This window comes from Onychomys torridus, chromosome 12, assembly GCF_903995425.1.
Source record: "Onychomys torridus chromosome 12, mOncTor1.1, whole genome shotgun sequence".
Classification (NCBI taxonomy): Eukaryota; Metazoa; Chordata; class Mammalia; order Rodentia; family Cricetidae; genus Onychomys; species Onychomys torridus.
In genome coordinates this window covers 4,808,191-4,835,901 of record NC_050454.1, presented here as the reverse complement: position 1 = coordinate 4,835,901, position 27,711 = coordinate 4,808,191, and the positions used below count along the sequence as shown (strand labels likewise).

General features: G+C 48.8%; 1 protein-coding gene across 2 annotated transcripts; it reads left to right on the top strand.

Moving 5' to 3' along the window:
- Positions 1-264: 264 nt before the first annotated feature.
- Positions 265-23,482, top strand: Bcl6 (BCL6 transcription repressor). 2 transcript variants are annotated; one of them, XM_036203807.1, is made up of 10 exons: positions 265-542; positions 10,442-10,480; positions 11,344-11,515; positions 13,369-13,590; positions 15,214-16,191; positions 16,730-16,914; positions 18,273-18,440; positions 19,959-20,089; positions 20,193-20,330; positions 22,259-23,482. In XM_036203807.1, the coding sequence occupies exons 3-10, from the start codon at positions 11,355-11,357 to the stop codon at positions 22,400-22,402; spliced, it is 2,127 nt and encodes a 708-aa protein (XP_036059700.1). In that variant the 5' UTR covers positions 265-542; positions 10,442-10,480; positions 11,344-11,354; the 3' UTR covers positions 22,403-23,482. The 2 variants fall into 2 exon arrangements, with proteins under 2 accessions (XP_036059700.1, XP_036059701.1); XM_036203808.1 differs by lacking the exon at positions 265-542 and adding an exon at positions 7,107-7,847.
- The last annotated feature ends 4,229 nt before the right edge of the window (positions 23,483-27,711 follow it).

Below are 27,711 nucleotides of genomic sequence, written 5' to 3'. Positions count from 1 at the left end.
CAACGGCTCAAAATCTCTCGCTCCCTTTTGTGTATTTAGCTCGAGGAGCCGAGTTTATGGGTAGGAGAAGAAGAATTAGCCCCAGACCCCGGGAACGCGAAGCGCACTCCCCCTCTTATGTCACCGAATAGCAAATTAGTTCTCAGAATTCCAGAGGCCGAGCTTTGCTACAGCGAAGACGCCGACGTCACGGAGGAGGAGCCCACGTGACGGCGGCGGAGCGGACCGTTCCATCGGCGGCCGGGGACAGGGAGGGTCTCCTGCTAGCCGCGCTCGCCTGTCGCGGGACCCTCGGTGTTCCGGGCGGCGGTGCTGCGGGGCGCTCGGTGCGCACCGGACAGTGGCCAGCGGCGTGGCTCCGAGGCCGTGTGCTGGCCAGGGGGGCGCCGCGCCGCGCGCCGCCGTTCCCCGAGTCCTCCCCTGCTGCGGAGCAGTGGTAAAGCCCGCAGCTCAAATTCCGAGAATTGAGCTCTGTTGATTCTTAGAACTGGGGTTCTTAGAAGTGGTGATGCAAGAAGTTTCTAGGAAAGGCCGGACACCAGGTGATTATTGCTGTTGCTGCCGCCGCCGCTGCCGCTGCCGCCGCCGCCGCTGTTGCCGCTGGTGCCGCTGCCGCCGCCGCTGCTCATGATCATTATTTTACCTTTTAATTCTTTTTTTTTCCGCTTTTGCCAAATGCTTTGGCTCCAAGTTTCCTATGTGTATCTATTGATATAAATGTATCTATTTATTGATTCTAGCTGTCAGGTGTTAAAATAAATGCCGAAGATCAGCCCCACGTCTCTCCCACTGTAGGATCTAGCTTTACGCATACGTATATTCTTCTTTTTGCTGTCTTGGAGCGCCTCGGCCGCCTCGGGGAGGCTGTGCCGCCCTGCCCGGTGTTGTTTCGGTGTTTGGAGACGCTGGGGCGCGGGGCGGCGGGCGCTGGGCTGCGCGGCCTGGGAGGGCGGACCGCGGCGGCCCCGCCGGCTTCGCGCGGCTTGGCTTGCTTTCTCTGCTCGCTTGCAAACTGCCTTCCCCGCCGCTGCCTCCCTCCCCGCTCAGTTCTCCCGGTGCCCGCGTTGGCGGCTGTCCACCGGCCCCGGCCCCGCACCAGTCCCTTGCCTTGCAGCCGAGCCGGGAGTCGGCATGGGGGGAATGCAAGCCAACTCCTCGGCTGGTTGTTTTATTTTCCCTTTTCTTTTTGGTCATAAAGCCAGATGAAGTAGCGTGTCTGCAGTTTCCTTTGAGAGCCGTGATCTTCCCAAGGAGAGACAGAGTGTTTTGGGGAGGCTTCGCTTGCACGGGGGGGCGGGGATGTTGAATACTTTGAAAATTATTCTTTCTTGGTTGTGAGTCGAGGCAGTCGGGAACCCGGGTGCGCTCGGTCTGCCCAGCCGGAGGAAGGAGGCTTGAAGGCGGGACAGGGATTTTGGGGGGGGTGGGCGGGAGAGGGGTGCGCGGTTTTTTTTTTGTTTTTGTTTTTGTTTTTTTCACCTGCGGCGCTTTCAGCGTGCGGGACCTGAGGGATCTTGGCCAGCCAGCCCAGAGCTCCGGGGAGGTGGCGGGATTTCTGGCGGCCGCGGTGTTTGTATTTTGGGTGCTGCGTGACTGTGTTGGCCCTCAGCGATAATTCCCCTCCCTTTCCTAAATTTAATTTCATTTTTTTCCCCCTTGGTGCAAGCTGTGTAAAAAGGCAGCTATGGGCCTGGGTATAGCGGATTCCAGGCTTCAGATTCCCAAGGTCCTTCTTTTGGGCGAAGGAATTAAAACAGAGCCCCAGCCCGCGTTCCTGATGTGAAAGACTAGGAGAGGGAAGAAGGGCACTTTGTGACTCTTGGCTGGGGGACCCCCGCACAGGAGGAGAGGGTGCGAAAGGGAGATCTTTGTGAGTGATTTTGCAAAAACAGATTGCGAGGTTGGTTGGATTTGCAACCTGTGGCTCTCCTCGAGGGAGTAGGAACGGGGAAAAGCGGCGGCGGCGGCCCGGGGCGGGAGTGGGTTGGGAGTTGGAACCTAGGAAATCGGCTGCCTGGGGGGCAGCAGGACCTAGAGGCCAACCCTGCCGGAAACAGTGAACGTTAAAGGTCTTGAGAACTGTGGGTTGCGTTGCCTTTATAATACCGTGTTGTTGGAGCCATGGCGAAAATGGAACTAGTGTTGCAAAAAGGACTTTTAAAACTCCCCCATGAAAAACACCACTACCAACCAACATTTTTTTTTAAAGAGTGAAATAAATAACCTCTGTGTTGGGCTCCCTACCGTAGAGATTTAGTTTGGGTGCTAGGGATAGTGAGGCATTACCTCGATCCCGATGCTGGGAGTCTAGAGCTGTTACAGGGTCCTTGATTGTAGTGGAGTCAAGTACCGCATCCCACCCCCTAAAAAAAGTGACTTTATCTTTGTCTTCCCAAACATGTCTAGTTCCCAGGAGGAAAATATTGCTATGGATGCATTACTATCCACAAAAGAGAGAGAGAGAGAGAGAGAGAGAGAGAGAGAGAGAGAGAGAGAGAGAGAGAGAGAAGAAAGAAAAAAGGAAAGAGGTAGAGGAGGGGTCGAGAGAGGGATCTTCGGAAGGGACTGTTTAGAAATACAGTTTGTGGCTCTGAGCTGGCTTCCTCTGCAGTTCGCTGGTTTCCCTTTTTCTTTGCGAGGTGTTGTGAGTGGTTTTAATAAATAACTTTAAAATAAGGGAGGGGGCAGCATGACCCATCCCGAGACAGGTATCTATTTTGCTCACTATTTACTACCAAGAGCCTTTGGCGCTTGAGCAGGACCTCGTAAATCTGCAGCCCAAGTTGAAGTTCATCTGGCCCTAGTCCACACGCTATTCCTGGAGGTAGCAAACACAAGCTCAGAGGAGTGAGGTGAAATCATAGTCTCCCTTATATACCGATTTCAATAAAAAGGAAAGCTATTTGTCCCTGGGGGAAGAGGAAATGGAGAGAAAACACCAGGAGATGGACATTTCTCTTGCTAAAATGACTGCAGTTGAGTCCTGGGGCCAAAATAGAAACCTGTAGATGGACAACCCCCACCCCCACCCCCGTTTATAAATAGAAGTTTCCAGTATCCTATTTGGAAGAATTTATTTTCTAGTACTTTGAGACGTTGAGTGATTTTAAGGGTCTGTTTGGTGCCGACAATAAGGCTAGATGCTGTTCATGACAACTGAGTGGAGGGGAGAGACAGCGAGGAAAAGCGGGTCTTCACTAATTACCCTGTTCCTCTGCTCAGGTTTGAAGGCTTTACAGCAGTCTTTTCAAGAAAAGACTGATTTATTCTGGGCTTGGTGGTCAGGAATGGCATCCTAGATTTCTAAGTTGTCGTTTACTGAGCCCCGAGGAGGAGTTCCAGTTATGGGTTGAGTAAATGCCATGACTAGATGTCAAAATCCTTCCTTCCCTCTGTCCCCTGCTGGGGATATCCCACTCTGTTGTGAAAAAAAAAAAAAAATCAAAAAAACAAAAAAACCCAACTTCAAGTTTCAGGGAGGTGGTGCGGCAGCGCCACCCCTTGGTGGGCGAAACTATTGGTAAAAGCTAAAAAAGCTGAAAAATAATTGTGAAATGACTGTAATTAGGCATGTGGTCCCAACTCCCTCTGAGAGATTTTTTTCTTAAATGAGAGATGAAACCTTTAAAGTAAGTACTTTGCAGTTAATCTCTTAAAAAAGGATAGAAACACGTCGTTTTCTAAACCAGCACAGTGTCAATAATAGGCGATGCCCTTCCCGTAATTTAAGGACAGCCCTGCAGGGGTGGGATGCCATTGGCTCTTAGCAGCGACTTCTCTGGGCTGATACAGCTTTTTCCCGCTTCCGACTTGAGTGCTCAGGGTACCCGAAGTCTGCTGATGGTCTGACTTTGAGAAAACGAGGAATGTGTTGGTGCGGAAAACCCGCGGGGCTGAAAGTGCTGTAGTTTCCCCGGGTGGCTGTGGTGGCGTGTTGCCGGGGTGGTGGGGCGCCGGTAGCAGCGGCAGGCTGGGCTGCAGCCGTGGGGGAGTCAGAGCAGGGCGCGCGTGCTGGTGTCCTCCAGGGCGCAACAAGTAGGACCTCAGCGACGCGCGAGGGCTCTGCACGGTGGCCCGGCCGGCCCGCTGGCCTCCCTTCGCTCCTTCCGACCCTCCCTGCTTCCCATTTCCAGACCAGTAGCACCCCCTGGAGAACGTATTCGGTTCGGGTCCCCTCCCCTGCCTTGCTCAGTGGGTCAAGAACTCCGATTCCCCCTTCCTCCGTGGGGATGGTTCATGAGCTTGTTCCCAACCTTTGCCTCTCTCTGTCTCTGTCTCTCTCTGTCTCTCTCTCCTCTCCTTCTCTCCCACCTCCCCCCTTCCCCCTCCCTCTCTCCTTTTGCAAGAATTTCTCTCCATACTTTCGGGTGTCATTCTTTTTGAAAGTGAGTGTGTAGCCGGCTTTGAGGAGGGGAGGAGGGGAACAAATAACCAAATAATACCTGAAAGCAGCTCCCGAAACGGTGCGATGTTAGCTAGAGGCATGAGTAACCAGAAGAACGGAGTTACATTTGCTCAACAACTAAATGTTTTCCGACTTCAGTTTTGGAAGCAACTCCCCCCCCCCCCCCCAAGAGACAGACAAAAATCCTCTGGTGAGGGGGTACCCTGTGTGGAAGGCTGTGCTAGCAGGGTGATTCTGGAACGGACCGAGTCCGCCACCTAGTGGTCGGTTATGGTCAAGGTTCCTGCTCGGCGTGGTGGTCTGATCCTGATCAGATTCCAGGACCGACGGACGGGAAGGGCATTCTCCAATGAGGATGGCATCTGACCTCAAAGTTTTTGACCAGACAGATGAAACCCATAAGCTCACGCTGTCCACTTCCACCATCGCCCAGCCTTAACTATCTATCTCGACTAAGAAACGGTCCTGTCTTTGAGGAGGTCTGTGGCCTCTCCACAGAGAAAGTTGGTTAGCAGAAAGATGATACCCGAAACACCCAGGAGCTTTAGGATTTACACTTCGTCACTGCTGTTGTGGAATTGGGCCAAGCAGTAAGTTTCTGAATTCCAAAGACTTCATCCGGGGAGGTTATCCCAGTTCACGGTGGACAGCAGTTTAACCTTAGGTCGCCCGAGTCCCCGCCGCACACTGGACACCGTTCCCTACCAGTCTTTAGCGTGCTCAGGCTTTTGACAGCAGACATGGAACGATTACAGAGGAGCCATCTCACAGCTGTAGCGCGTGTTTGCACTGAGAGGAGGGTGGCCAGGGACGACTTAGTCTAGCTGTCTCCAAGCTTGAACTCTTTCTCTGTCCATCCTGTTTATCCTTTACTTGACAGACACAGAGAGACAGAGAGAGACAGAGGGGAGCTGTGAGTAAATAGAGCATTATTCTTTGAGATATGCCCCATCTCTTGAGTAAAGTTCTTTCTCCAGGCTCTTTCCTGAGATGGCCCGCTGGCGCTGGCGCGCTGGCGCCCTCTAGCGGCGGCCCGCGTCCTCCCCGCAGAGACACAGCTGTCTTCCCCCGCCCGGGCCGGCCGGGTGGAATCCAGTTCACCCTCTATCACTGCGGGAGTTGTCCCAGGCCGCCGCGCGGAGAAATGCGCCTCTGTTCGGGTTGGAAACGAATCTGGGGACGTGTCTGACTGAAGCGCGGTCAAGTTTGACTCATCGCTTTCCAAGGACAGTTAGTGCCTTCCATCTTCATTAACGTGAATAAAGACCTTGGCTGACTTCTGCCTAGATCGAATTTTAAAAGGCATTGTTTGTTTGGGGGAGATCATGCCTCTCTCTCTCTCCTGCCCGACAGTACTTCCCACTTCCACCCTACCCTAAGGCCGATCCCAGTCCTGTCAGGATCCGGCAAGAGATCTCTGCTGAAGGACATAGTTTGCGGGCATTGCCTGCAGGCCTTCTGGAGGCTGTCTCGGCCAGGTTTTGGGGGGGGGGGGGGTGGGGGTGGGCGTCCCTTCAGCTCTTCAGATCTTGATGATAAAACACATCCCTCTGTTTTATTTTATTCCCTCGAAGTTTGCAGCCTTGCAAGAGCTCTGAGGCAGGGCATGTAACAGAAATGAAAGTCAGGACATAAGGTCCTCTGGTTAGCTCACGCAGCTGAGGAGGCCATGGCACCCCCATCTCTTCTTATCATAAGTGAGTGTCGCCGCCGCCCAGAGGCAAGAGCACCAATATTGTCCCCCAATCCCCCCCCCCCCCGGCCTCCAGAACAGAAGCAACACTTTGACTCTACCCATTATCGCCAGAACCGGGTGGCTAGACCTACGTAAGCGTCCTGTTAGGAAAGAGCGCTCCTGCTGGAGCCCAGAGGCATGTTCCAACGCGTCAGCCCCACCCCCCAACTCCGCTTTAGTCAAACTCCTTGTCCCTAGACAGTGATTTACACTTTCAGAATCCTCTTTAGAGTCCTCGGCGAGCTATTGGAGTTATTAGATTACCAATAATCCAACAACCATCCTGGATAGAGAGGAGTGGAAAGGCGTTCTCCAAATCCAAACTCTGGCCAAACTAGGTCAATGGGAAGGAGGGGCGGGGCGAGCAGCCCGCTGCAGTTTCAAGCCTTGGTGGAGGGCTCTCTCTAGCGTTAGGCCGAGGTAAACACACCATTTGTGATGGCACTTCCAATAAGCGCAGTAATTCCTCAGATACTCACTCTTCCTGTCCCATATAAAATTCCCTTTGTCGCGTTAGCCCAGGGAGAAGGACGAGGGAAACCCAAAACAGGACCTTGAGACCAGAGAGACCCCCATCTCTGGGGTGAGGGCCTGACCCCGCCGCCGAAAGGATGTACGGTGCAGAGATGCAACCCGCTACTTTTAGGACTGGACCCAAGTGGCGCAGATACCGCCCCAAAGGCAAGGCGACAGTGGGGTTCATTCCTGGGAAGGCGAGGCAGCCCTGCAGTGTATTAGGGCTTGCACCGCAGTCGGCGCCGTTACCGGGTCTCTATGGTTTCAGGAAAATAAGATTCTGGAATCCCGGAGCCTGTCTGGCTTCAGCCTGGTAGCTCTGGCTCTAAAGAAGACTGGGCGGAAACCACCCTTTCTTGCCAACGTAGGCGGAAGGGGCTTTCAGTTTAGTTTTCTTTCAGGTTTAGTTTTTTTGATTTTTGGGTTTTTTTTTCTCCCCTATTGGGCCAGGTCTCGAAGGATGGGGATCCTTAGTCCCGGGGGACTCCATCTTTTTGACCTTGACTTCTTGCCTACCCACTCCCTTCTAAAGCAGAGAAAAAGGTAGCAAACAAAAAGACAAAAAGAAACCCCATGAAATAACGCCAAAACCCTAGGACAAACAATAACAAAACAAAAGCAAACAAACACCAGAGCACCCAGTTGCCAGAATGGGGCAAACTGGAAATCAGGAGGCGAGCCTCGGACTGTCTCCAGGCTCTTGGGCTCCGCACTCTGCGCCTTTTAGATGGTTGGGGGCAGAATGGGGACCTGGGGGACTCGGGCCTGGAAGCCGGAACCCTTGTGGACCGTGGATTTAGGGGAAAGGGTGCTCCGTCCCTGGCCAGCGCTGCGCAGCCAGCAAACCCGGACTGGGCTGTCAGGCCGCGGCTTCCTGGAAAGTTACTTCTCGTTGGAGCCCGCGCTGGGCAGGAGTGTTCTATGAAATCCTCAGAGCTGAGGTCGACTACGTTCCGGGAATGAGAGGGCTGTGCCATTCCCCTCGTGGCCCCCTGCTTTGACAGGGTAACAGGAAAAAAAAAAAAAGCACATAATACCGACGTGCACGAAAACATTTATTTGAATGTAACCAAATTAAGGGGCCGTTACAGTCCTACCACCCGGCCCTGGCCGCACCTTCCGGGGCTTCGAGGCGGATGGGCAGCGGTGCCAGCCGATCGCCAGGGGGTGGGGCGGTCCCAAGGAAGACAGGTACAGCTAGGTGCGGTGAGCGAGTCTGTGCAGGCTTGCCGGGTGGCGGGGCTGGGGTTGGTGCCGGTGCGTGTGAGCAAGTGAGTGCGGCTGCTTAGTGCCACCCCCGCCCAAAAGGGAAGGGAAAGGATGGAGTCTTTCGCATTGGCTCCTTTTCTAGCTCTTCCCCTTCTCTCTCTCTCTCTCTCTCTCTCTCTCTCTCTCTCTCTCTCTCTCTCTCTCTCTCTCTCTCCTCCCTCCCTCTCCCTCCATCCCAGTTCTGCTGCTGCCCTCTTTGCCTGTTTTTCTCTCTCCTCTCCGCCCCCCTTTCCCCTCCCGCTCCATTCGTGAAGCTTCCTCATTGAAGGCACACGACGAAAGCGCCTAGGGAGGAAAGGATGCAGGGGTGGGTTAGTCATCCTTTAATTTGTAGCTGGGGATTACTGCAGCTGGACCCGGAGTTAGAGCTGGGGATCCAGTTCTGGTTCGGTTCTCCTTGCTGGCCCAATTCTCCTTGGGGTTGTTTGTGTAGAACATTGTTGGAGAATGGTTTTGAGAACTTGGGCAAGGACTTGTTCCTGGAGCCTCAGTTTCCTTCCTAGTGAATCCTGGCCGTTTTAAAGAGAAGGTACAATAAGGAAAAGGAGTGAGTGGTCTGTAAAACAAATAAGCTAGTTTGGAGAGCTTCCGAATATTCCGAATATTCCGGCAGCCTCTGGAGGGAGGGAGGTGGCATTCGGCTCAAGCATTAGCGCCCCCCCCCCACCCCCGCAGCTGTGCGGAGACCTGCTGAGAACTGGTTGGCTTACAGAGAAGTGAATCCTTAGAAATGAGTGACTCCATAGAACTCAAGCTGCCCCTGTATGTGCATGTGCTTTGTGCAGACAGACAGGTTTAAAAAAAAAAAAAAAAGCCCAAGACCAGCCTGACAGTGGACATTGCAGGGTTGCCTTTTTTTGTTTGCTTGGGTCTGTCCTCATCTGGAGTGAGTCACTGCCACTTGTCATGGTGAAATGGCAAATCTGGGCTTCCTGTGGTTCCAAAAGTCTGTGACTGGAAATCCACAAGTGAGCTGGTGGTTATGGCTCAGCCCAAGTATTCCAGAAGAGTTTGTGGATCTCTTCCATGGGGAAGCAGGAGAAAGTTAGTAAATAAACTTCACGTGCCTTCAGCATTTATTTTCAAAAGAGACTGCTCATTGAACTTGGGTGAGGTTCAAGTGAAATCTGTTTCCTCGCTCTGAATTAGGATGGGCTCAGGAAGAAACCGGCTCTTCTGTCTTTTTCTGTCCTCTCTCTTCCCCTGTTTCCTACCCCGGACCCACTCACTCACACGCATGTATTAACCTTGAAACTGATGAGGTTGGCTGACTGGCACTTGGGACCACAGAGAAATAGCTGAGTGGTCACAGACTCCAGGAAGCCTCTCATTGTAGAGCACTCATTTGGTAAGACTCAGGCCCATGGAATGGGGCAAAGTTTGTGTGGGGGAAGGAGCTTGAAACTAAGATTCACCCACCTCAGGGTGCTGCCGTCCTGCATGTTCCACAGCACGTAGGCCGACTTGGAAAGGGGACAGGAATCTGAGCCAGAAGACCTAGGGCCAGGCCATCAACTATCTACGTGGCCCAACATGACCTCACTGGCCTTAGGCTCTTTTACCCGGAAAGCAGCTTTGGAGGGCTGTGTTGTTTAAATGGGAGAACAGAGTTCCAATACATTATTGTTCTGCTCTGCAGCCCGCATCCAATCGTAAAGGAGAATCTTACACCTATGCTCCTAATGATTTTTGTTTAAGAGAAACCAATTTGGAAAGAACACATACTTCATTAAATCTCTTTAAGGCTCCCTGGCCAGTTCTCAGCTAAACCACACAGTTAAATCTTTCACCAGCCAGGGAGAAGCCCAAACTTGGAAGCTATGGTCAGTCCTCTGTCTAGTTTTAGACCTGGAAACAGAGGGATGGGAGACTTTGAAAAAGAGGGCAAAGATACTCAAGGAATGCGCAAACATGATGTCTCGGGTTTTATTCTGTAGACTTGGTATTCAGTCTTAAGTGTTCCAGAGAATCAGGAGATACTGGCTGGCTGTTTGTCCTGAACAAGTCATTTGAACCCTGAGTCTCAATTTCATCACCAGTGAAATAAGGATAAAGATATTGGCCCTATCAGCCTTGTGGAATCATTCTAAGACTTGAAAGATAATATTTTTAGCAAAGGTTTGAATAGCATCCAGTGTTTTTAGGTCCCTGAAGAATCATTATCATTAATATTGAAAGAACTACTTAATTTTTTTTTTTGTTTCCCATAAACTCAAATGGACTTTTGACATGTAAATTTTTTTCACCTGGGGAAAGGAAATGTATGTATACAGGTATATGTAATTAATGTATACAGTGGTGCTCCCAGCACCGAGGGTAAGGCATTGTGACCAAATGGCTTTGAGTTGTGCCTATAAGCCCAGAGATGGAGTGTGTTTGCTAGCTTGTGGGAAAACTGCACCAGCTGGCAGGCCGCAGCTACCAAAGCAAAGCTAACTACGTGTGTCCTAAATTAAGACCGGAGTGGACAATCTTACACTCATTTAGTCAATCTCTGCTTGCTCTCTTCTCTGCAGTTTTGAAGCAAAATTTTGGACTGTGAAGCAAGGCATTGGGTAAGTGAATTAAGTTATATGCTATAAGATTTGTAGATGAATTATTTCTTTTGGATTTTACCTGTGCATGGTTTTTGTGTTTTTGTTTTGTTTGTTTGTTAAGCTTGCCACCTTTCACTCGATGAACAAAGGTTAATGAATTCTCTCCATACAGGTCCCAGTCCTCACCCCTCTGTCCCTATACTAACAGTCTTAACACCATTGCACGGGGTTATTCACTCATCCCCGTGTTCCTTCTTAGTTCAGGCTAACCTGGTCGCCAACTCTGCCTGTGCTGTGCTAGTGCTGTTTTCAAACTATTGAACAAAACAACTCACAATCCCAGAGCATGGGATGGATAATGAAATGGCGTGCTGATAAAAATAGCTGCACCTTAACAACAACAACAACAACAACAACAACAACAACAAAACCTGTTATGGTCTAGGCACATATTTCTAATTTTAAATACCACATAGGTATTGCTGTTCTTATTTTGGAAAACCAAAACCCAGAAACAGTAACAGCATGCTCCAAGTCACAGAGCTGGTGAAAGGCAAAACGAACTGGGTAACTCTCCAAGAGTGGTTTCTCCATTGCGACATACTCACTGCCTCTCAATGCTTGGCAGAGTCCTTAGTATGTGGGAAAAACACTTAACAAACAGTCCTTCCCTTCCCCTTTCCCCTAAAGAGCTTTCTACTTAGCGTTTATTCTCCCCATTTGACAGCTATGAATAGTAATGTCCAGAGATGGGCTATGAATTGTCCACTAGATACCTGAGTTGCATTCTATACCTTAGCATGCTAAGCCGTCCGTTTGGTGCTCTCGGGAAGCAGGGGATAGGTTCTCGAGGACTAACAAGAGTTTAAACTTCTGTTCAGGGGAAGACAAGATGGCCTCATCGGCTGACAGCTGTATCCAGTTCACCCGCCATGCGAGTGATGTTCTTCTTAACCTTAATCGCCTCCGGAGTCGGGACATCTTGACTGACGTCGTCATTGTGGTGAGCCGTGAGCAGTTCAGAGCCCATAAGACAGTGCTCATGGCCTGCAGGTGAGTGGTCTGAGAGTGAGGGGTGACTGCAGAAAATGGGGAGCTGGAATTGGCAGCCAGTGAGACGAATATATAGGCTGTTCCCTGTGTCTGAGGTGACATTCCCCTCGTCTCCAGATCTCAGCACATGGCCTGGTGTTCTGAACCCTCAGAAAACAGTTGAAGGAACACACCTTTAGAAGAGAGTTTGTTTCAAAGGCATAGTGGGTGAAGAAATGCACTCTCGAAGACACGATGTGTCTGAGGCCAGCAGGAAGACACATGCTGGTTACTAATGGAATTTCAGTTAACTAGTGTGAGGATGCAAAGCAAAGGAAAGTTTCTAAATGGTTGAACCAAGCTGGACAGGTTTGGCCCTTCTATGTCATAACTGTGCTTTATTAAAAAATTATTTTTTGGCCGGGCAGTGGTGGCACACGCCTTTAATTCCAGCACTCGGGAGACAGAGGCAGGTGAATCTCTATGAGTTCAAGGCCAGCCTGGTCTACAGAGCAAGATCCAAGAAAGGCACAAAGCTACACAGAGAAACCCTGTCTCGAAAAAAAAAAAAATTTTTTGAAGCAGAGTTTAATGTAGAGCTAGCCTTGAACACATTACCTAGCCAAGCCTGGCCTTGAAATTCTGATTCTCTCATTCCAAGTGCTGGCATTATCGGTATGAACCACCATGCCCCAATCACATTAGTAATTTATACTGAACTATATTTCCATGGTTTAAGCACAGAGTGCGTAAGACAGCTAATTCTTCATAGTTTCCCAAATTTCAAGATTCCTGGGTGACATCATATTAAGTCATTTCTAAGTTCTTCCTGCCAGCTGACTCCTGTGGATGGCACTACATCTCCATTTTGTAGATAATGAAAGCAAGGCACAGGTCTGTGGAATGATGGACAGCTCAGCATTGCAATTAGAGAACGTAGCCAGTGTCTAATAATAGCACTTAAAAAAATAATGTGAAGGGCTGGCTGGTGAGATGCCTCCGTGGGTAAAGGCATTTGCGGCCAAGCCTGATGACCTGAGTTCAACCTCAGGACCAACATAGTGTAAAGAGAGGAGTAAGTCTCACACAGTTGTACAGATATAAAATAATAGCTAGTGTTTAGTATTTACTGTGTGCCAAGCATCAGTGTATACTGCTAACATTTTTCAACCCTATTAAGCACACACAATTCTCCCCTGACTTGGCAGATAAGGAACAGAGGAGTTAAGGATATTAGCCAACGTTGAAGAGTTGCTTATTGGGGAAGGAAGATTTGGTTCATTTCTGTCAACCCACCCAGAAAGGGGAGGGTTGAGGTGACAATCTAGTCTAGAATTCTAGTTTTAACTGACTAGACAACATGACCTGAAGGCATGGCTTGGAGTCGCCTCTTCTAGGAATAATTGACATTTTGGTAATCCTTGGGCTCTGAGAAAGGTGGTGGACTTCATGGACGTGTTATTACTGGTTACCCACCCCCAACTCACTCCTCGTGTAGTGGACTTTTAAAATAAGGGTGTTGTGGTAAAGGAAGGGAACTACAGAACATAAAGTCAGAGTACTGACTGCAGATGGGGCTAAGATAGACGAAAGGAGCATGCAGCTGTGATTCTGAGAATATCTCTCCCATACTCTGCTATCTCAGTTTCCCCATTTGTAAAAGTGGAACTTGGTGGTACATATCTCACAGGATTAGGGAGGATACAGGTTTATGTAAACATGCAAAATGCTTAAAGAATTCCTGGCATCTGTTGGGCTTTCTACAAGTAGAAGTTACTAGTAAGTGCCATGGAGCTTAGAGCTCTGGGCTCTGGGAAGACAAGGCACACAGGTGCTTTGTGACCACCACAGTGGTACCTTTGTTTGCTTTACAGTGGCCTGTTCTACAGCATCTTCACTGACCAGTTGAAATGCAACCTTAATGTCATCAATCTGGATCCTGAGATCAACCCTGAGGGGTTTTGTATCCTCTTGGACTTCATGTACACGTCTAGGCTCAACCTGCGGGAAGGCAACATCATGGCTGTGATGGCTACAGCCATGTACCTGCAGATGGAACATGTCGTGGACACATGCAGGAAGTTCATCAAGGCTAGGTGAGTGGCTACCTAGGTAGAAGCTGTGGATACAGAAAGGGTAGTTCCAGACCAGAACTCATGCATGCTCTGACAGCCTCTATGACACACTCCATCCACCTCTCTATAATGATTGCTCATTTCTACCTATTATTCATGGACTCTAGGTAGATGTCCTTCCTTGCAGCAGCCCAGATGTGCTTATCCTGGGTATCCCCAGCCTCCCACCTCTGCCCCGTTTTCTTTTAGTCTCTTTTTTTCCACTCACCCTGCAAGGCCGGAGCTGGATGCCTTTGCCATGGAGGTTTTTCTGACTTCCTCAGCTCATCCATGTTTGGCAGGCATTTTGCTTTTCCTTATGACTTTCTCTTCTTAACATTTTCATGCCTATGTTACTTCTCCTGTAGGTCTCAGTTGTAACTATTTATATATATACCTTAGTTCCCGACCAGAGCATCATCGGCTGCTCGAGTTGACACGGCTGCATGTCTCTTCATCTCAATCACTATGCTCCTATTGGGAGGGCACTTAATGAATTGAATTGAGTTCACTTGGTCTAACCCTTACCCAAGGGGTAGGAGACATGCGCATCACCAGAGGGCGAGGATCCCGAGAGCCAAAGAAGTTGAGCGCCTTCCTAAATGGAGCAGCTACTTGAGGCCAAACTGTTTCAGAATCACTTGACTCAGCGGCTTTCGGGAAGCCGCCTTCTTTCTTAACAAAGAAGGAATTTCCAGTCTGTATTTGAACATTTCAAGGGACTAAGAACTCCTGTTCTCCGAGCCATACAGTCTCCCTTGGGTAGTTGGAAAGTCTCTCTACAGCCTCTTGAAATCTGGCTCTGGTAGCCCTCACTTTCTGATCTAGCTCTGAGGAGAGCGAGCGTGTTGAGCTGGCCTGCTTTTTCACCCACACAAGTCCCTTTAAGTATTTGCAGCCAATGTTTTTGTCTCCAGTGGATGATAATGGCAGCAAGTTCATCATTGCCATCATTTGGGAGTACTTTATACAGGCCAGGCCGTGTGCTCTGAGTGGTTAAGCAAACTTGCCCCAGGTCAGAGCCGGGTTTGCAAACCAGGCCAGGCTGCTCTGGAACCAGGGCTTTTGCACTGGTCACTGCCTCCTCTCTTCCATGAACTTCCCGGTGAATCCATTGAACCTACAGAGCAGATCTTTTAGTGGATATCTTCCGGCCGTATAGTACCAACGTGCACACATCCTTCCCTCCTTCTTTCCCTGTGTATAAAATGCCTGCTTCTCCCTGCAGGATTTTGCTCAAGCAGTTTATCTCATTCCTCCAAATGAGACAAGGACTTTAAAAGCTTTATGTAACCCATAAAATCCTAAACTATCAGAAGAATTATAGTTCCCAAAGACATGCATACATCTGTGCCTCACATTTACAAGGTGGTGTCCAGTCAGACACACCATCTATGAGTAGCTCATCTTCCTCAGTTTCCCCAGCTGTGGCTAGGATTGCTAGAATGCTGAGCATTAATGCCCCTGTAATTGTGTTTCCCACTCCAGAGTCACATCTCCCATGTCTAGCTGACTCAAGCCCAGATGGGGTTATACAGCAATGTCACTAGAAGGTCACCTGTTTAACGGTTCTAATTTTGGCTCTTTTTTTTTTAACCCCCACAGTGAAGCAGAGATGGTCCCTGCACTTAAGCCTCCCCGAGAAGAGTTCCTGAACAGCCGGATGCTGATGCCCCATGACATCATGGCCTATAGAGGTCGTGAAGTTGTGGAGAACAATCTGCCTTTAAGAAATACTCCTGGGTGTGAGAGCAGAGCCTTTGCCCCTAGCCTGTACAGTGGCCTGTCAACACCACCAGCCTCATATCCTATGTACAGCCATCTCCCACTCAGCAGCTTCCTTTTTTCTGATGAGGAGCTACGAGACGCCCATGCCCGCATGCCTGTGGCCAACCCCTTTCCCAAGGAACGGACCCTCTCCTGTGACAGCGCCAGGCCAGTCCCCAGTGAGTATAGCAGGCCGACCATGGAGGTGTCCCCCAGCTTCTGCCACAGCAGCATCTACTCACCCAAGGAGGCAGTCCCGGAGGAGGCACGGAGTGATATGCACTACAGTGTGGCTGAGGGTCCCAAGCCTGCTGCCCCTTCTGCCCGGAATGCCTCCTACTTTCCCTGTGACAAGGCCAGCAAAGAAGAAGAGAGACCCTCTTCAGAGGATGAGATAGCCCTGCATTTTGAGCCCCACAATGCACCCTTGAACCGGAAGGGCCTGGTTAGTCCCCAGAGTCCTCAGAAATCCGACTGTCAGCCCAACTCACCCACAGAGTCCTGCAGTAGCAAGAATGCATGCATCCTTCAGGCCTCCGGCTCCCCTCCAGCCAAGAGCCCCACTGACCCTAAAGCCTGCAACTGGAAGAAGTATAAGTTCATTGTGCTCAACAACCTCAACCAGAATGCCAAACCAGAGGGCTCAGAGCAGGCGGAGCTGGGCCGCCTGTCCCCTCGAGCCTACCCTACCCCGTCTGCCTGCCAGCCACCCATGGAGCCTGAGAACCTTGGTCTCCAGTCCCCAACCAAGCTGATTGCCAGTGGGGAGGACTCTACCATCCCCCAAGCCAGCCGGCTCAATAACATCGTGAACAGGTGATTTCAGAGGACACACGGGTCTAAGGTCAGGAGTTACCTGAGCACAGTTCTGAGGTTCATAGCCTCTGATGCATGCAGAGTGCAGGGATGTTTTGTTTCTCTCTGAAATGCTGAAGGGGATAAGGATCAGAGGGAGTTAGCCTGAGTCAGGAAGCATATTACACTGAAGTTGTATTTTTGTTTTAGTTCGGTTTGTTTTCCATAGCAAGAGAGACCATTGGTTTGTGTAAGAGAAAAGCATCCCACAAATCCCAAAGGCACTTCCTGTGGTCTTGACAGAGCAGGGAACCCCTCTTTTAGACTGAGGGAAGCTGTGGGCTGCTGGCCTGGGAGAAGCAAGTGGGCCTAGAAGCGGAAATAGGGCATTTGTTGACTCCATCCACTAGAAGAGGGCTTGAGGAGGGCTCGGAGCCTCAGAAGTACAGATGGTTACTGGTCCCTGGGCTTGCGTGAGCACACAGAGAGAGGTTAGCATGGAGACCACACGGACCACTCTTCACTGCTGGATGCTGATGCCCCTTTTTTCTGTCCACAGGTCCCTGACAGGCTCCCCCCGAAGCAGCAGCGAGAGCCACTCACCACTTTACATGCACCCCCCAAAGTGCACATCCTGTGGCTCTCAGTCCCCGCAGCATACAGAGATGTGCCTCCACACTGCTGGCCCCACGTTCCCTGAGGAGATGGGAGAGACCCAGTCAGAGTATTCGGATTCTAGCTGTGGTGAGTCCCTTTCTCCTCCTTCTTCTCAATGTCTAGGAGAAAGGAGGCCCCTCTGCTCCATGGGATTTGTGATTCCATTTTATTTGTGAGGCTGTTCCTGGGACAAGGCCTGGATTAGAAGTCCATTGGCACTCACCATCACCAACCAAAGATACTACTCTTCCCTCCCTCTCCATCTCCCAGAAACGGGGCTAACCCACGCAAGCCATCAGATGTAGGTGTTGAACTTGGGTAGCTGTAGTGGCTGAGAAATCTCCAGCTTCACCCCAGCATAGGTGGCCCGCTGGGCTGCTGGAACCCCCAGAGCTTTCTCAGCCTGTCTGCCCAAACTACTGTACTGATCTGGGTGCATGGTAGTGTTTCTTGGGAGGCTGTAGATTCTCTGCAGAGAAACATATGGCCTTAGTCATTCATGCGTCTTTCACGGGCCTTCGTTGGTTCCTAGCATGGAGGATGAACTTAGAAAATGTTTGCTGAATTAAGTTAGTTGAACTAAATTATTAAATTAGCATTTCCATATAGTCAGTCTCGGTTCCCTCAGTTTTTAACCTGGTAGAAAGTCTCACTTTTACCTAGCTCTAGCAACTATCTTTTGTGACCAAGGAACTACAGAATCAGGGTTAAATTGTTTGGATATACCATTCTCAGATTGTTGTGACAAAATAAAGAAGTTGCTGGCTGCAAGCAGTCTGGCATAGGGTCACAGATCAGAGAAAGAATAGAGACTGTCCCCGCCTGACCTCAGATGACTGTTCTGCATTCCAGTTCCTGTCTCTGGGCCTCGGTTCCATTCCAACCATCATCTTTAGTGTCCTATCTTTGTGCAAAGATGACCATGGAATCTTCATCATTAATCCCCTCCTGTAGGGACTTAAAGAACCTGTGTCTCGTGTCCCCATAATTTACTCTTTTTTTTTTTTTCATTATATAATGTGCTCCTGTGATTGGGCAGGACAGGAATTATTAGACTGACTTTGGAGAGAGAGAGACACAGAGAGGCTTCTAGGGTCTTGTGCTGCTGTGTATAAATACAAGTTGAACTTTGAACTGATAAGAAAACCTTCTCAGAGCTCCAGGAGGAAACAAAGCTAAGGTGTCCTCAAACTGGGGAGGCCAGACGAGAGCTCTAGAGTGAGCGTCTGGATCTTGGGATTCAGTCCGCCTCCTGTCTCTGTCTTCCATGCCTGAGACTCTACGCGCTGAGAAAAATGAAAATCCCACTGGTCCCGTGGGTTCCCCTAAGTGCTGCTTAGGGAGCCCGGGGTCCAGTGTAGCGCCACATGGCTCCAGAGGAGGGAGGCTTTTGGGCTCCACCCTGCCTTCTCCTGCTGACCCGGTGTCCCCCCCACACTCTGCAGAGAATGGGGCCTTCTTCTGCAATGAATGTGACTGCCGCTTCTCCGAGGAGGCCTCGCTCAAGAGGCACACGCTGCAGACGCACAGCGACAAGCCCTATAAATGCGACCGCTGCCAGGCCTCCTTCCGCTACAAAGGCAACCTTGCCAGCCACAAGACCGTCCACACGGGTATGGCCTTGTCCCACAGTGAGTGCTCCAGTTAGGGACTGCAGACAGTGATCTTGGAAAACAAAACAAAACAAAACAAACAACCTGAGGACTTTGTAGGAGTGAAGCAGCAGGCAGATCCCCCTTCCTGGTTTCACCTAGGACGGTGATTCTCAACCTGTGGGTCGCGACCCCTTGGGAGTGGCCTGGCCCTTTCACAGGGTCATATATCGGATATCCTGCATGTCAGATGTTTACATTACGATTCATAACGGTATCGAAATTGCAGTTATGAAGTAGCAACGAAAGTAATTTTATGTTGGGGTTGGGGTTGGGGTTGGGGGTCGGGCGGTTACGACAACCTGAGGAACTGTATTAAAGGGTCGTGGCATTAGGGAGGTTGAGAACCACCGAACTAGGGGCTTAACCCTGCCCTGTCTCTTCCACCTCCGCTTATTCTTGGTGTTTTCCCTGAGATTTTTGTCCTGCCTCTCTGCCTTTGCTGGGGTTAGGAGAATTAATCCCCCTAGTTGCAGGAGGAGACTAATGCCCATAGAGGCTAAGTAGACTGGGTTTAGGTAAAACCAGCCCCAACTAAAAGCCGCTGGATGTCCCTCAAGGGCTTATCAACCAACTGACATTCTTTTTCCCAGGACACTTCTCACAACCTCATTGTTGTGGGCATTAACTAGCTCTCAGACCTTCCAGTGGCCCCGTTATCCCTGAAACTTTCCATGGTGGAAGGCTCAACCGTAGATTGGTTTCCTCTGCCCAGCTTCTGCTCGGCCCCGCACCCCGCCTTGCTTGCAAATGGAATACAGCTGTACTTGCCACAAACGGAAAAGTATGTTCTCAGAGAAACTAGAGCAGCCTGATTGTATCTCCCTGGTGACTGAATGGATTATTGCATCTGTCTGTCCAAGGGAAGAGCCCGAGGAGTCTTCCCAGGTCGTCTAAATCAGCCCTTCCCATTCAGAGAGGGAAACTGAGGCCCAGAGAAGGGCAGTGTCTTGCTCCAGCCCTCCAGGCAGATGACCTAATGACAACACCGGGCTTCTTGAAACCTTCCCCACTGTGTCCTGTGCATAGCATTGATTTCCATCCCAATCATGCCATCCATGCTCGTTTCATGGCCTTGTCCCCTGCTGGCTCTGCTGGTGTGTGTGAGCAAGGATGACAGATCCCTAGATCAGTGGTTCTCAACCTGTGAGTCATGATCCCTTTGGGGGTCCAACGACCCCATCACAGGGGTCACCTAAGACTATCCGATATTTACATTACGGTTCCTAATAGTAGCAAAATTACAATTATGAAGGAGCACTGAAAATAATTTTGTGGCTGGGGGTCACTACAACATGAGGAACTGTATTAAAGAGTCACAGCATTAGGAAGGTTGAGAACCACTGCCCTAGATTCTCCCTGTAACCTCCCTGTAGAGAAGGGAAGGCTTTAGTGGCCTTGGACAGGATCAGTTGCCTAGAAGTGGAGGGTCAGTGTGGTCCTCCATTGATTGCCTTTTTCCATTTGTCTTGGCAATAGGTGAGAAGCCCTATCGCTGTAACATTTGTGGAGCACAGTTCAATCGGCCAGCCAACCTGAAGACCCACACTCGAATTCACTCTGGAGAAAAGCCCTACAAATGTGAAACCTGTGGGGCCAGGTTTGTGCAGGTGAGCAGGGCAGCGTGGAGAAGGGACGTTGTGCGGATGAGGACCTGGGCATAGGCTGGCAGTGCACCCTGGCCACACCTCTCACACTGTGCTCCTCCTCCAGGTGGCCCACCTGCGTGCCCATGTGCTCATCCACACTGGAGAGAAGCCATATCCCTGTGAAATCTGTGGCACCCGCTTCAGGCACCTTCAGACTCTAAAGAGCCACCTGCGCATCCACACAGGAGAGAAACCTTACCATGTATGTAGACCCTGTGGTTCCTGGCTGGCCTGGGAGGGAGGGATATGGAGCAAGTGAGCAGCGGAGCTATGTGCTCCAACCTCTAGCCTACAGTGGACTAACAATGTTCAGGAGATCTACATCTGAGCTTGATTGTCAAAGTCACCTCAGGTCTCAGTGTGCTCATCTTTGAAATGGAGGCATTGGTCTGGGTAACCCGGGCCTTAGGAAAGAAGACATAGAATTGGGCCATTCATTCATTCCACAAATACTTGCTGAGTGTCTCCATCATACCTCTGCACTAGATATGTATGTGTGGAAGAGTATCTAAGATGGTGAAGCAGAGCTTAGAAGTAGGAGAGCAACCAGAGAGACATATGGCAAAGAAAAACACCAAAACCAGAACCCAAAGTAAATCTAGAAAACATCGTTTCAAGAAAGAGCAGGCAGGCACTGGAGGGTGGGTGGGCAGTTAAAAGCACTTGCTGCTGTTGCAGAAGATGTGGGTTCAGTTCCCAGCACTTGAATTGGGTGGTTCACAACCACTTATAATTCCAGTTCAGGGGACTCATCGCCCTCTTCTGGCCTCCCTGGTACCTGCACACGTGTGGTGCAGATATAAATAAGCCCGCACATGCATAAATAAAAATAAATGAAATTCAAAAGAAAGAGCAGGTGCCTAAATGCTTTGTGCCGTGTGAAGAACAGGCTGTTGGAATGGTTGTGTGAGAGAGCAAACTCTCAGCAAACGACAGCCTGCTGGTCAAGTTTGAATGTCGTGTAAGCCCAAACAGTGATGTTGTGAGTTGTGTGAAATTTACCTTCATAGGACATAACATATAATTGGAACGCAGTCACACTGATTTGTTTGAGGCTGCTTGGAGGCACCAAGGGCAATGCTTCAGGTGCTTCTGGGCTAATCAAAGAACGGTTTACTCACACCTAAATGTTGGGCGGTAAAGCCTGTCAATTTTTTTTCACTTGCCTCTAAGACTTTGGATGAGTATCTTTCTACTTGCTGTTTCTCTCTTGGCAAATTAGTTAGTTTTTCACCCTTAGTGCCTTAGTTTCCCTCTCTGTACATTGACACAGAAAGTGCTGCCTACTTCATGAACTGGCTCTATATAGGTAACTAATTCATTCAATGCTTTGAGTTGTTCAAGCTCACAGCTAGGGCATGATCTCTTGGAGTTTTAGTCACAGAGGCTATAAGAATTGAAAGGGACATTTGGCATTGATTGACACAACCTTTTACAGAAGGGAAAGCCAAGGTCTTGATAGATGGCATGGCCAGGACACACAGCAATGGGTGGCAGAGTTGCAGTGGACCTATGGCATTTGAAACAAAACAAAAAACAACAACAACAACAAAAAAAAACATCTCCCGGACTCAAGGCTCTTCATGAATTTAGGCCATCTAATCCAAGTGTGCTGCTGCATTCAGGCTGATTCCAATTTGCTGAGGTGCATTCTGCTAGACAGTAGGGAGACTACAGCGTTTGGATGAGAAGTATTAACTTCAAAGTATTGGCCCCCTAATGAGGACACTAATGCCCCAGGATGATTGTGGGGCAAGGTTGTAAATCTGAGATCTAGAAAGAGATGGATTGTTTTATCTTAGATTCAGAAATGCATTACTAATTAGGAGAGTTTGCATCAGAATTTATTTTGGATAAGACTTGTAATCACGCAGTTAAGTCAGGGAAGGGCATCTCAAGCCCCGGGAACATGAGTGACACACTGGAAGGGAAGGCAGGGACATTTGCTCAATGTATATTTAACCTCCAGTGGAAGCCAGGATTCCAATAGGTTCTAAACCTGCCCTTTTAGAGGGAAGAGTTGCCTCCACCCCACGCTCACAGGGACGTCTCAGCTTTGGATTTTTGAGAAATGATACAGTTCTTGAGTCGATGATGGCTGCTAACCCTTGGCTTCTGGTGTCTCTCCAGTGTGAGAAGTGTAACCTCCATTTTCGTCACAAAAGCCAACTGCGACTTCACCTCCGCCAGAAGCACGGCGCCATCACCAACACCAAGGTGCAATACCGCGTGTCGGCTGCTGACCTGCCTCCCGAGCTCCCCAAAGCCTGCTGAAGCATGGAGTGTTGACTCTCCCTAGCCCTTCCTCTCAGAACCTCCCCCAAAGGATGCTGTAACACTTTACAAAGGTCATCCCATGATGTAGTGCCTCTCTCTCATCCACTAGTGCAAATCATAGTTGGGGTGGGGGGGGGGGGGTGGGGTTTTGCGGACCGGGAGCCAAGGCAGCTGCTCCCCTTCCCACACTGCCATAAAAACATTAAGAAAATACTATTGCTTCTTCTCCTATGTGTAAGGCAAACCATGTCAGCTAAAAGCAAAATCATTTTCTATATCAAAGTAGGGGTGAATGCAACAGTTCTGACGTGACAGGTTGCAGCATGAGGAATGTAAGCGTGCTGTGGGAACAGAAACCTCTTTTGTATGTAAATGTATTGTTTTAAAAGACAAGACTTCAGTATGTCGTCAAAGAGAGGGCTTTAATTTTTTTAACCAAAGGTGAAGGAATATATGGCAGAGTTGTAAATATATAAATATATATATATATATATAATATAAATATATAAACCTAAAAAGATATATTGAAAATATAAAACTGCGTTATAAAGGCTCGATTTTGTATCTGCAGGCAGACACGGATCTGAGAATCTTTATTGAGAAAGAGCACTTAAGAGAATATTTTAAGTATTGCGTCTGTATAAGTAAGAAAATATTTTGTCTAAAATGCCTCAGTGTATTTGTATTTTTTTTGCAAGTGAAGGTTTACAATTTACAAAGTGTGTATTAAAAACAAAAAAAGAACAAAAAAAAAGCTGCAGAAGGAGAAATGTAACTTTTGTTCTAGTTTTCAGTTTGTATATACCTGTAACGTGTCCTCACGGTGCCTTTTTTCACGGAAGTTTTCCATGATGGACGGACGTGCGCCATCCCTTTTGGAAGTGTTGGCAGATACAGGGACTTGAAGTTGTCACTAACTAAAGTCTCTTTGGGAATGTTTGACCCTCCCACATTCTGTGTCATGCTTGTTCTTATAATTACTCCGGAGACAGGGTTTGGCTGTGTCTAAACTGCATTATTGCGTTGTAAAATATAGCTGTACAAACATAAGAATAAAAATGTTGAAAAGTCAAGTGAGATTTCTCTGAGGATCCATCATTGCATGGAGATCCATCCAGTGTTCATGTTCTGGGAAGGGAGGGGCTACTGGCCAGGGAGATGTTGAAAAGACTAGATGGGGGTTTGTGCTCTTTCTGCCTGTTTTTGTCCTGAGCACAGGATCAGCTGCAGACCCCAGACACAGGGCCTGTAGGTCAAGTGGGGGACTTGAATGGTCCCTTCCCCAGCTCTGGGCCGCACTCTGCATTCCAGCCCTTGCTCTTTAGACACAAACATTTTGTAGTCTCTTGCATGAGCCTCAGTTGATTATTCTTTTCGAAAGTGAGAGGTCCCATCTTGGCCCTGGCTTCATAAACAAGTCCTCTTCACTTGGCTACTCAGGGCAGGTCAGAGGCATCTGGCTGAAGCCACACATTTCTCAGCCTTAGTACATTTGGTGTCTCCCGGGTGACTGATAGACATTTACAGACTTAAAAGCTTTATGATTGGCCAGAGGTCAAGCAAGCCCCTACCCCTTTGCTGGAGCACAGCCACCCCTCCTCTGTGGGTTGGGTCTCTATTTTTGCTGTAGTTCTCGGTCCCAGCTTATCCAAGAGGAAACGGTTAACTAGACCGTTTATGAATCCATGATTCAGATGTAAGTTCACACTGGCCTGCTTTGGCATCCATTTTTATTTTACCTCAGAAAACCCCAAGGACCAAGTTTGATCGACAGGCTTGGAGAACTGGGAAGACAAGTGTGGTTCTGGTAATGGGCCCAGAAGAGAAGGCCCGCATCCCCTTCCTGTTCCTGGGTGGCAGTGGAGAGGGGACCTGTGCCCACTGATCAGCTCACGGCAGTGACTGCAGCAATCTCTGAGCAAGTGTTAGGAAGCCGGAGGGGCTGACCCCCCAAAGCCCCAGAGAGAGCTTCAGAAAGTCACGCCACTCTCTGCCAACCGCACGGCCTTGCAGCTCAGGTTTCCTTTGAAAATGACTTTAAAGGACTTGCCAGCTCAAGGCCTCAACTCACCCTGTTCTTTGAAAAGGGAGAAAATGATCCCTCTGCTCCCATAGAAACCTGGCAGAAGAACTTACAGAAGGGACAGCTTCACGAATGACAATTCACAGGCCTGAGGGAGGCTGGCCCCAGGCTCCTTTTTGCTCCTGAGAGTCTGTTTTTGTATCATTACTATTTATGAGGGAGACGGAGGAGCAGACAGGGAGGGTGGTGTTCCGACACAGGAGAGATCAAAGACAGAGCTACTACAGCCAGCTGATGATTAATAATAAGTAAAAAGAAAACATCTCTAAACAGAGTTATTAAGAGTACAGCCCAGAGCAAAGGGAAGAGAGAGTTTTATTACAAAAGCATGGAGTGAATTCACATATAAAAACAAAGGTGTCTCAAAAACCAGGCTCTGCTTGGTAGTCTCCACATCTTGGACGTTTGGGGGTGGGGGGCAAAGGTTTGTCAGGACCTCAAGTTGAAGCATGTATTGAGGTAGGTGTATTAGCTTTTGTTATAGTTTGCTTTCTGTTGCCGTAATAAAACACAGACCCAGAGCAATTTGGGGAAGAAAGAGTTGATTGGGCTTACACATCCTGATCCCAGTGTACCTTTGAAGGAAGTCAGGGCAGGAACTCAAGGCAGGAACCATGGTCAAGAACCGAAGCAGGAACCATGGAGGAACACCCCTTACTGGCTTGTTCCCGGTGGCTTGCTCAGCTTGCTTTCTGAGGCAACGCTGGCCCCTCTGCTCAGGACCCTCCCACATCAACATAAATCAGGAAGATGCCACAGAGACTTGTCTACAGGCCGGTCTGAGGGTAGCATCTTCTCAGCTGAGGTTCTTACTTCCCAGATGACCTTTGTGAGAGTGGAGTTGACAACTGAGCAGCGCAGATTTCTTTCCGCTGTAGCCGAATGCTCAGCCCAGCAAGGAAGGGTTGATGTCCCTAAGCTCACAGCCTCAGAGGTTTCTCTCTGTAGTCCCTGGTTCTGCTAACTCTGGGCCTGTGGAGAGACAGGATATCACGGCAGACAGGAAGCAAAGAGAGAGAAGGTCAAGACACAGTCCCAAGTGACCTATTCCTTCCAGCTAGGCCTCAACTTCTAAAGTTTCTAGAACCTTCTAAAATAGTGCCACCCACTGAGGATAAGCCTTTAAAAACAATAATTAGCTTTTGGAGAGTTTGGGGGCTTGACTATATATCTAAATCACAGTAGACATATGCAGAGCTGTTCAGGATTTGGAAGACACACAGTAGAGAGAACCCTCCAGTTCAAGTGTCTCTTCTGTTCAGTGAGGTGACTTAAGGAAACAGGTCTGATGCCATCCAGGGACTGGGCAAGTCTGGAGGACCAGGCTCCTCCTTACCTGAACCCTTGGAAAGAACAAGTGAGTGTTCTGATTTAGGAATGATGAAATGGCAGGTCCAAGGTCATGCAGCTAAGTGCCCAGCTTTCCTGAGTTCCCACACCCAGCTCTTTGGAGAACTCCAGGTTCAGTCAGTAGTTACGGCTTTGGCGTCTTGTTTTTATTTCTTTGTATCCCTCACAGCAGTAATGAATACGAGCTTGTCTCTTGTTCTCTCAGTGGCATGCTCAGGAAAATGTTAAGAGAAGTGGGGAAGAAAACCAGGGAGGAACTGACCCCTGGACATTAGTCAGACCACAGCAATGGTGGAGCCCCAGAGCGAGGCTCTCAAAGCAAATGATCTTCCAGTACTGGGTTCTATAGATTTTGCTATCATTTGGAAGGTTTCTGGACTTACATTTCTATGAGACTCAGTATCTCTTACAACTACTTATAATTGGGCACCTGTGTCCAGCACCTTCTCTTTACATGGGCTAGTCTGTGTGGGTTTCTATTTCCTGGAACCAGAGCACAGTTTATGCTGACAGTCAGATTTCATATATATTTCATATTTCATGTTTGATATAAGTATATCTTAAGGTTTTAAGTCATTTACTTACAATGTTCTTATTAAGATAACTACTTTAAATATATAAAAAGTGTCGTTTACTAATCTCTGAAGTAGCAAAGGGAAAAGTATCTATAGTCAAACTATTAAATGAGATGATTAGAAATTGTTAAGTAGTAACATTGCTCCCCCTTTTGGCTTAAATCAAGTGTGAAATTGTTAAGTAATAACACTTTTGCAGTACTCCCTCAAAAGTAGCAAGTCAAAATACACATTTATCCATAGCAACTTGATCATTTCACGTTATTGACTAACACAAGGGGCCAGAGAGAGGGCTGGGTAGAGAGCGCTTGTTGCTCTTTCAGAAGACCTGAGTTCAATTCCCAGCATCCACAGCAGGCAGCTCAACACTGTAACTCCTGCTCCAGGGGTAAAAAATGAGGAAATAATATCATGAAAGATAATGTCAGACTTTGGAGACTATATTACAATAGTTAAGTTACCAGTTTCACATTTAATTACAGCAGGGTGATAAAAGTTTGCCCAGTGTGTTTCACAGCCGGTCAGTAGAGCTGAGCACTTTGTGACTTTCATAAAGATCCACACACTTTTTACCATAGCTTTCCCACAGATCATGGCTTTTGGAGTAAAATTATTTCAGTATTAAACTAAACCAAAATTTGTAAATGCTTACAATTAACAAAACAGTGACTGCTGTAGCAGGGTCTTTGTGTGTGTGTGTGTGTGTGTGTGTGTGTGTGTGTGTGTGTGTGTGAGATGATATGTGTGCATTCACCTACATGTGGGGACTCATGTTTATATGGGTGGAGGCCGTAAGGTTTAACTTAGGTGTCTTCATGGGTGGAGGCCGTAAGATTTAACTTAAGTGTCTTCATGGGTGGAGGCCGTAAGATTTAACTTAAGTGTCTTCATGGGTGGGGGCCGTAAGGTTTAACTTAGGTGTCTTCATGGGTGGAGGCCATAAGGTTTAACTTAGGTGTCTTCATGGGTGGGGGCCATAAGGTTTAACTTAGGTGTCTTCATGGGTGGGGGCCGTAAGGTTTAACTTAAGTGTCTTCAGTCTTTTTCCACGTTATTTATTGAGGTGAGGCCTCTAACTTGAACCCAGAACTCCCCTACTTGGCCAGTCTACCATGCCAGCTGGCCCTAGGGATCCTCTGTCTCCACGTTCCAAGTGCCAGGGTTATAGGCAGCTGCTAAGACACCCCAACATTTCAGAGTTCCTGGAGACCTGAACAAAGCTTGCTGCACTTGCAAGGCTTCCCTGCTGCATGCCTGAGTTTCTTAATGGTGGCTGACATTTGCTGGATTCCTCCAAG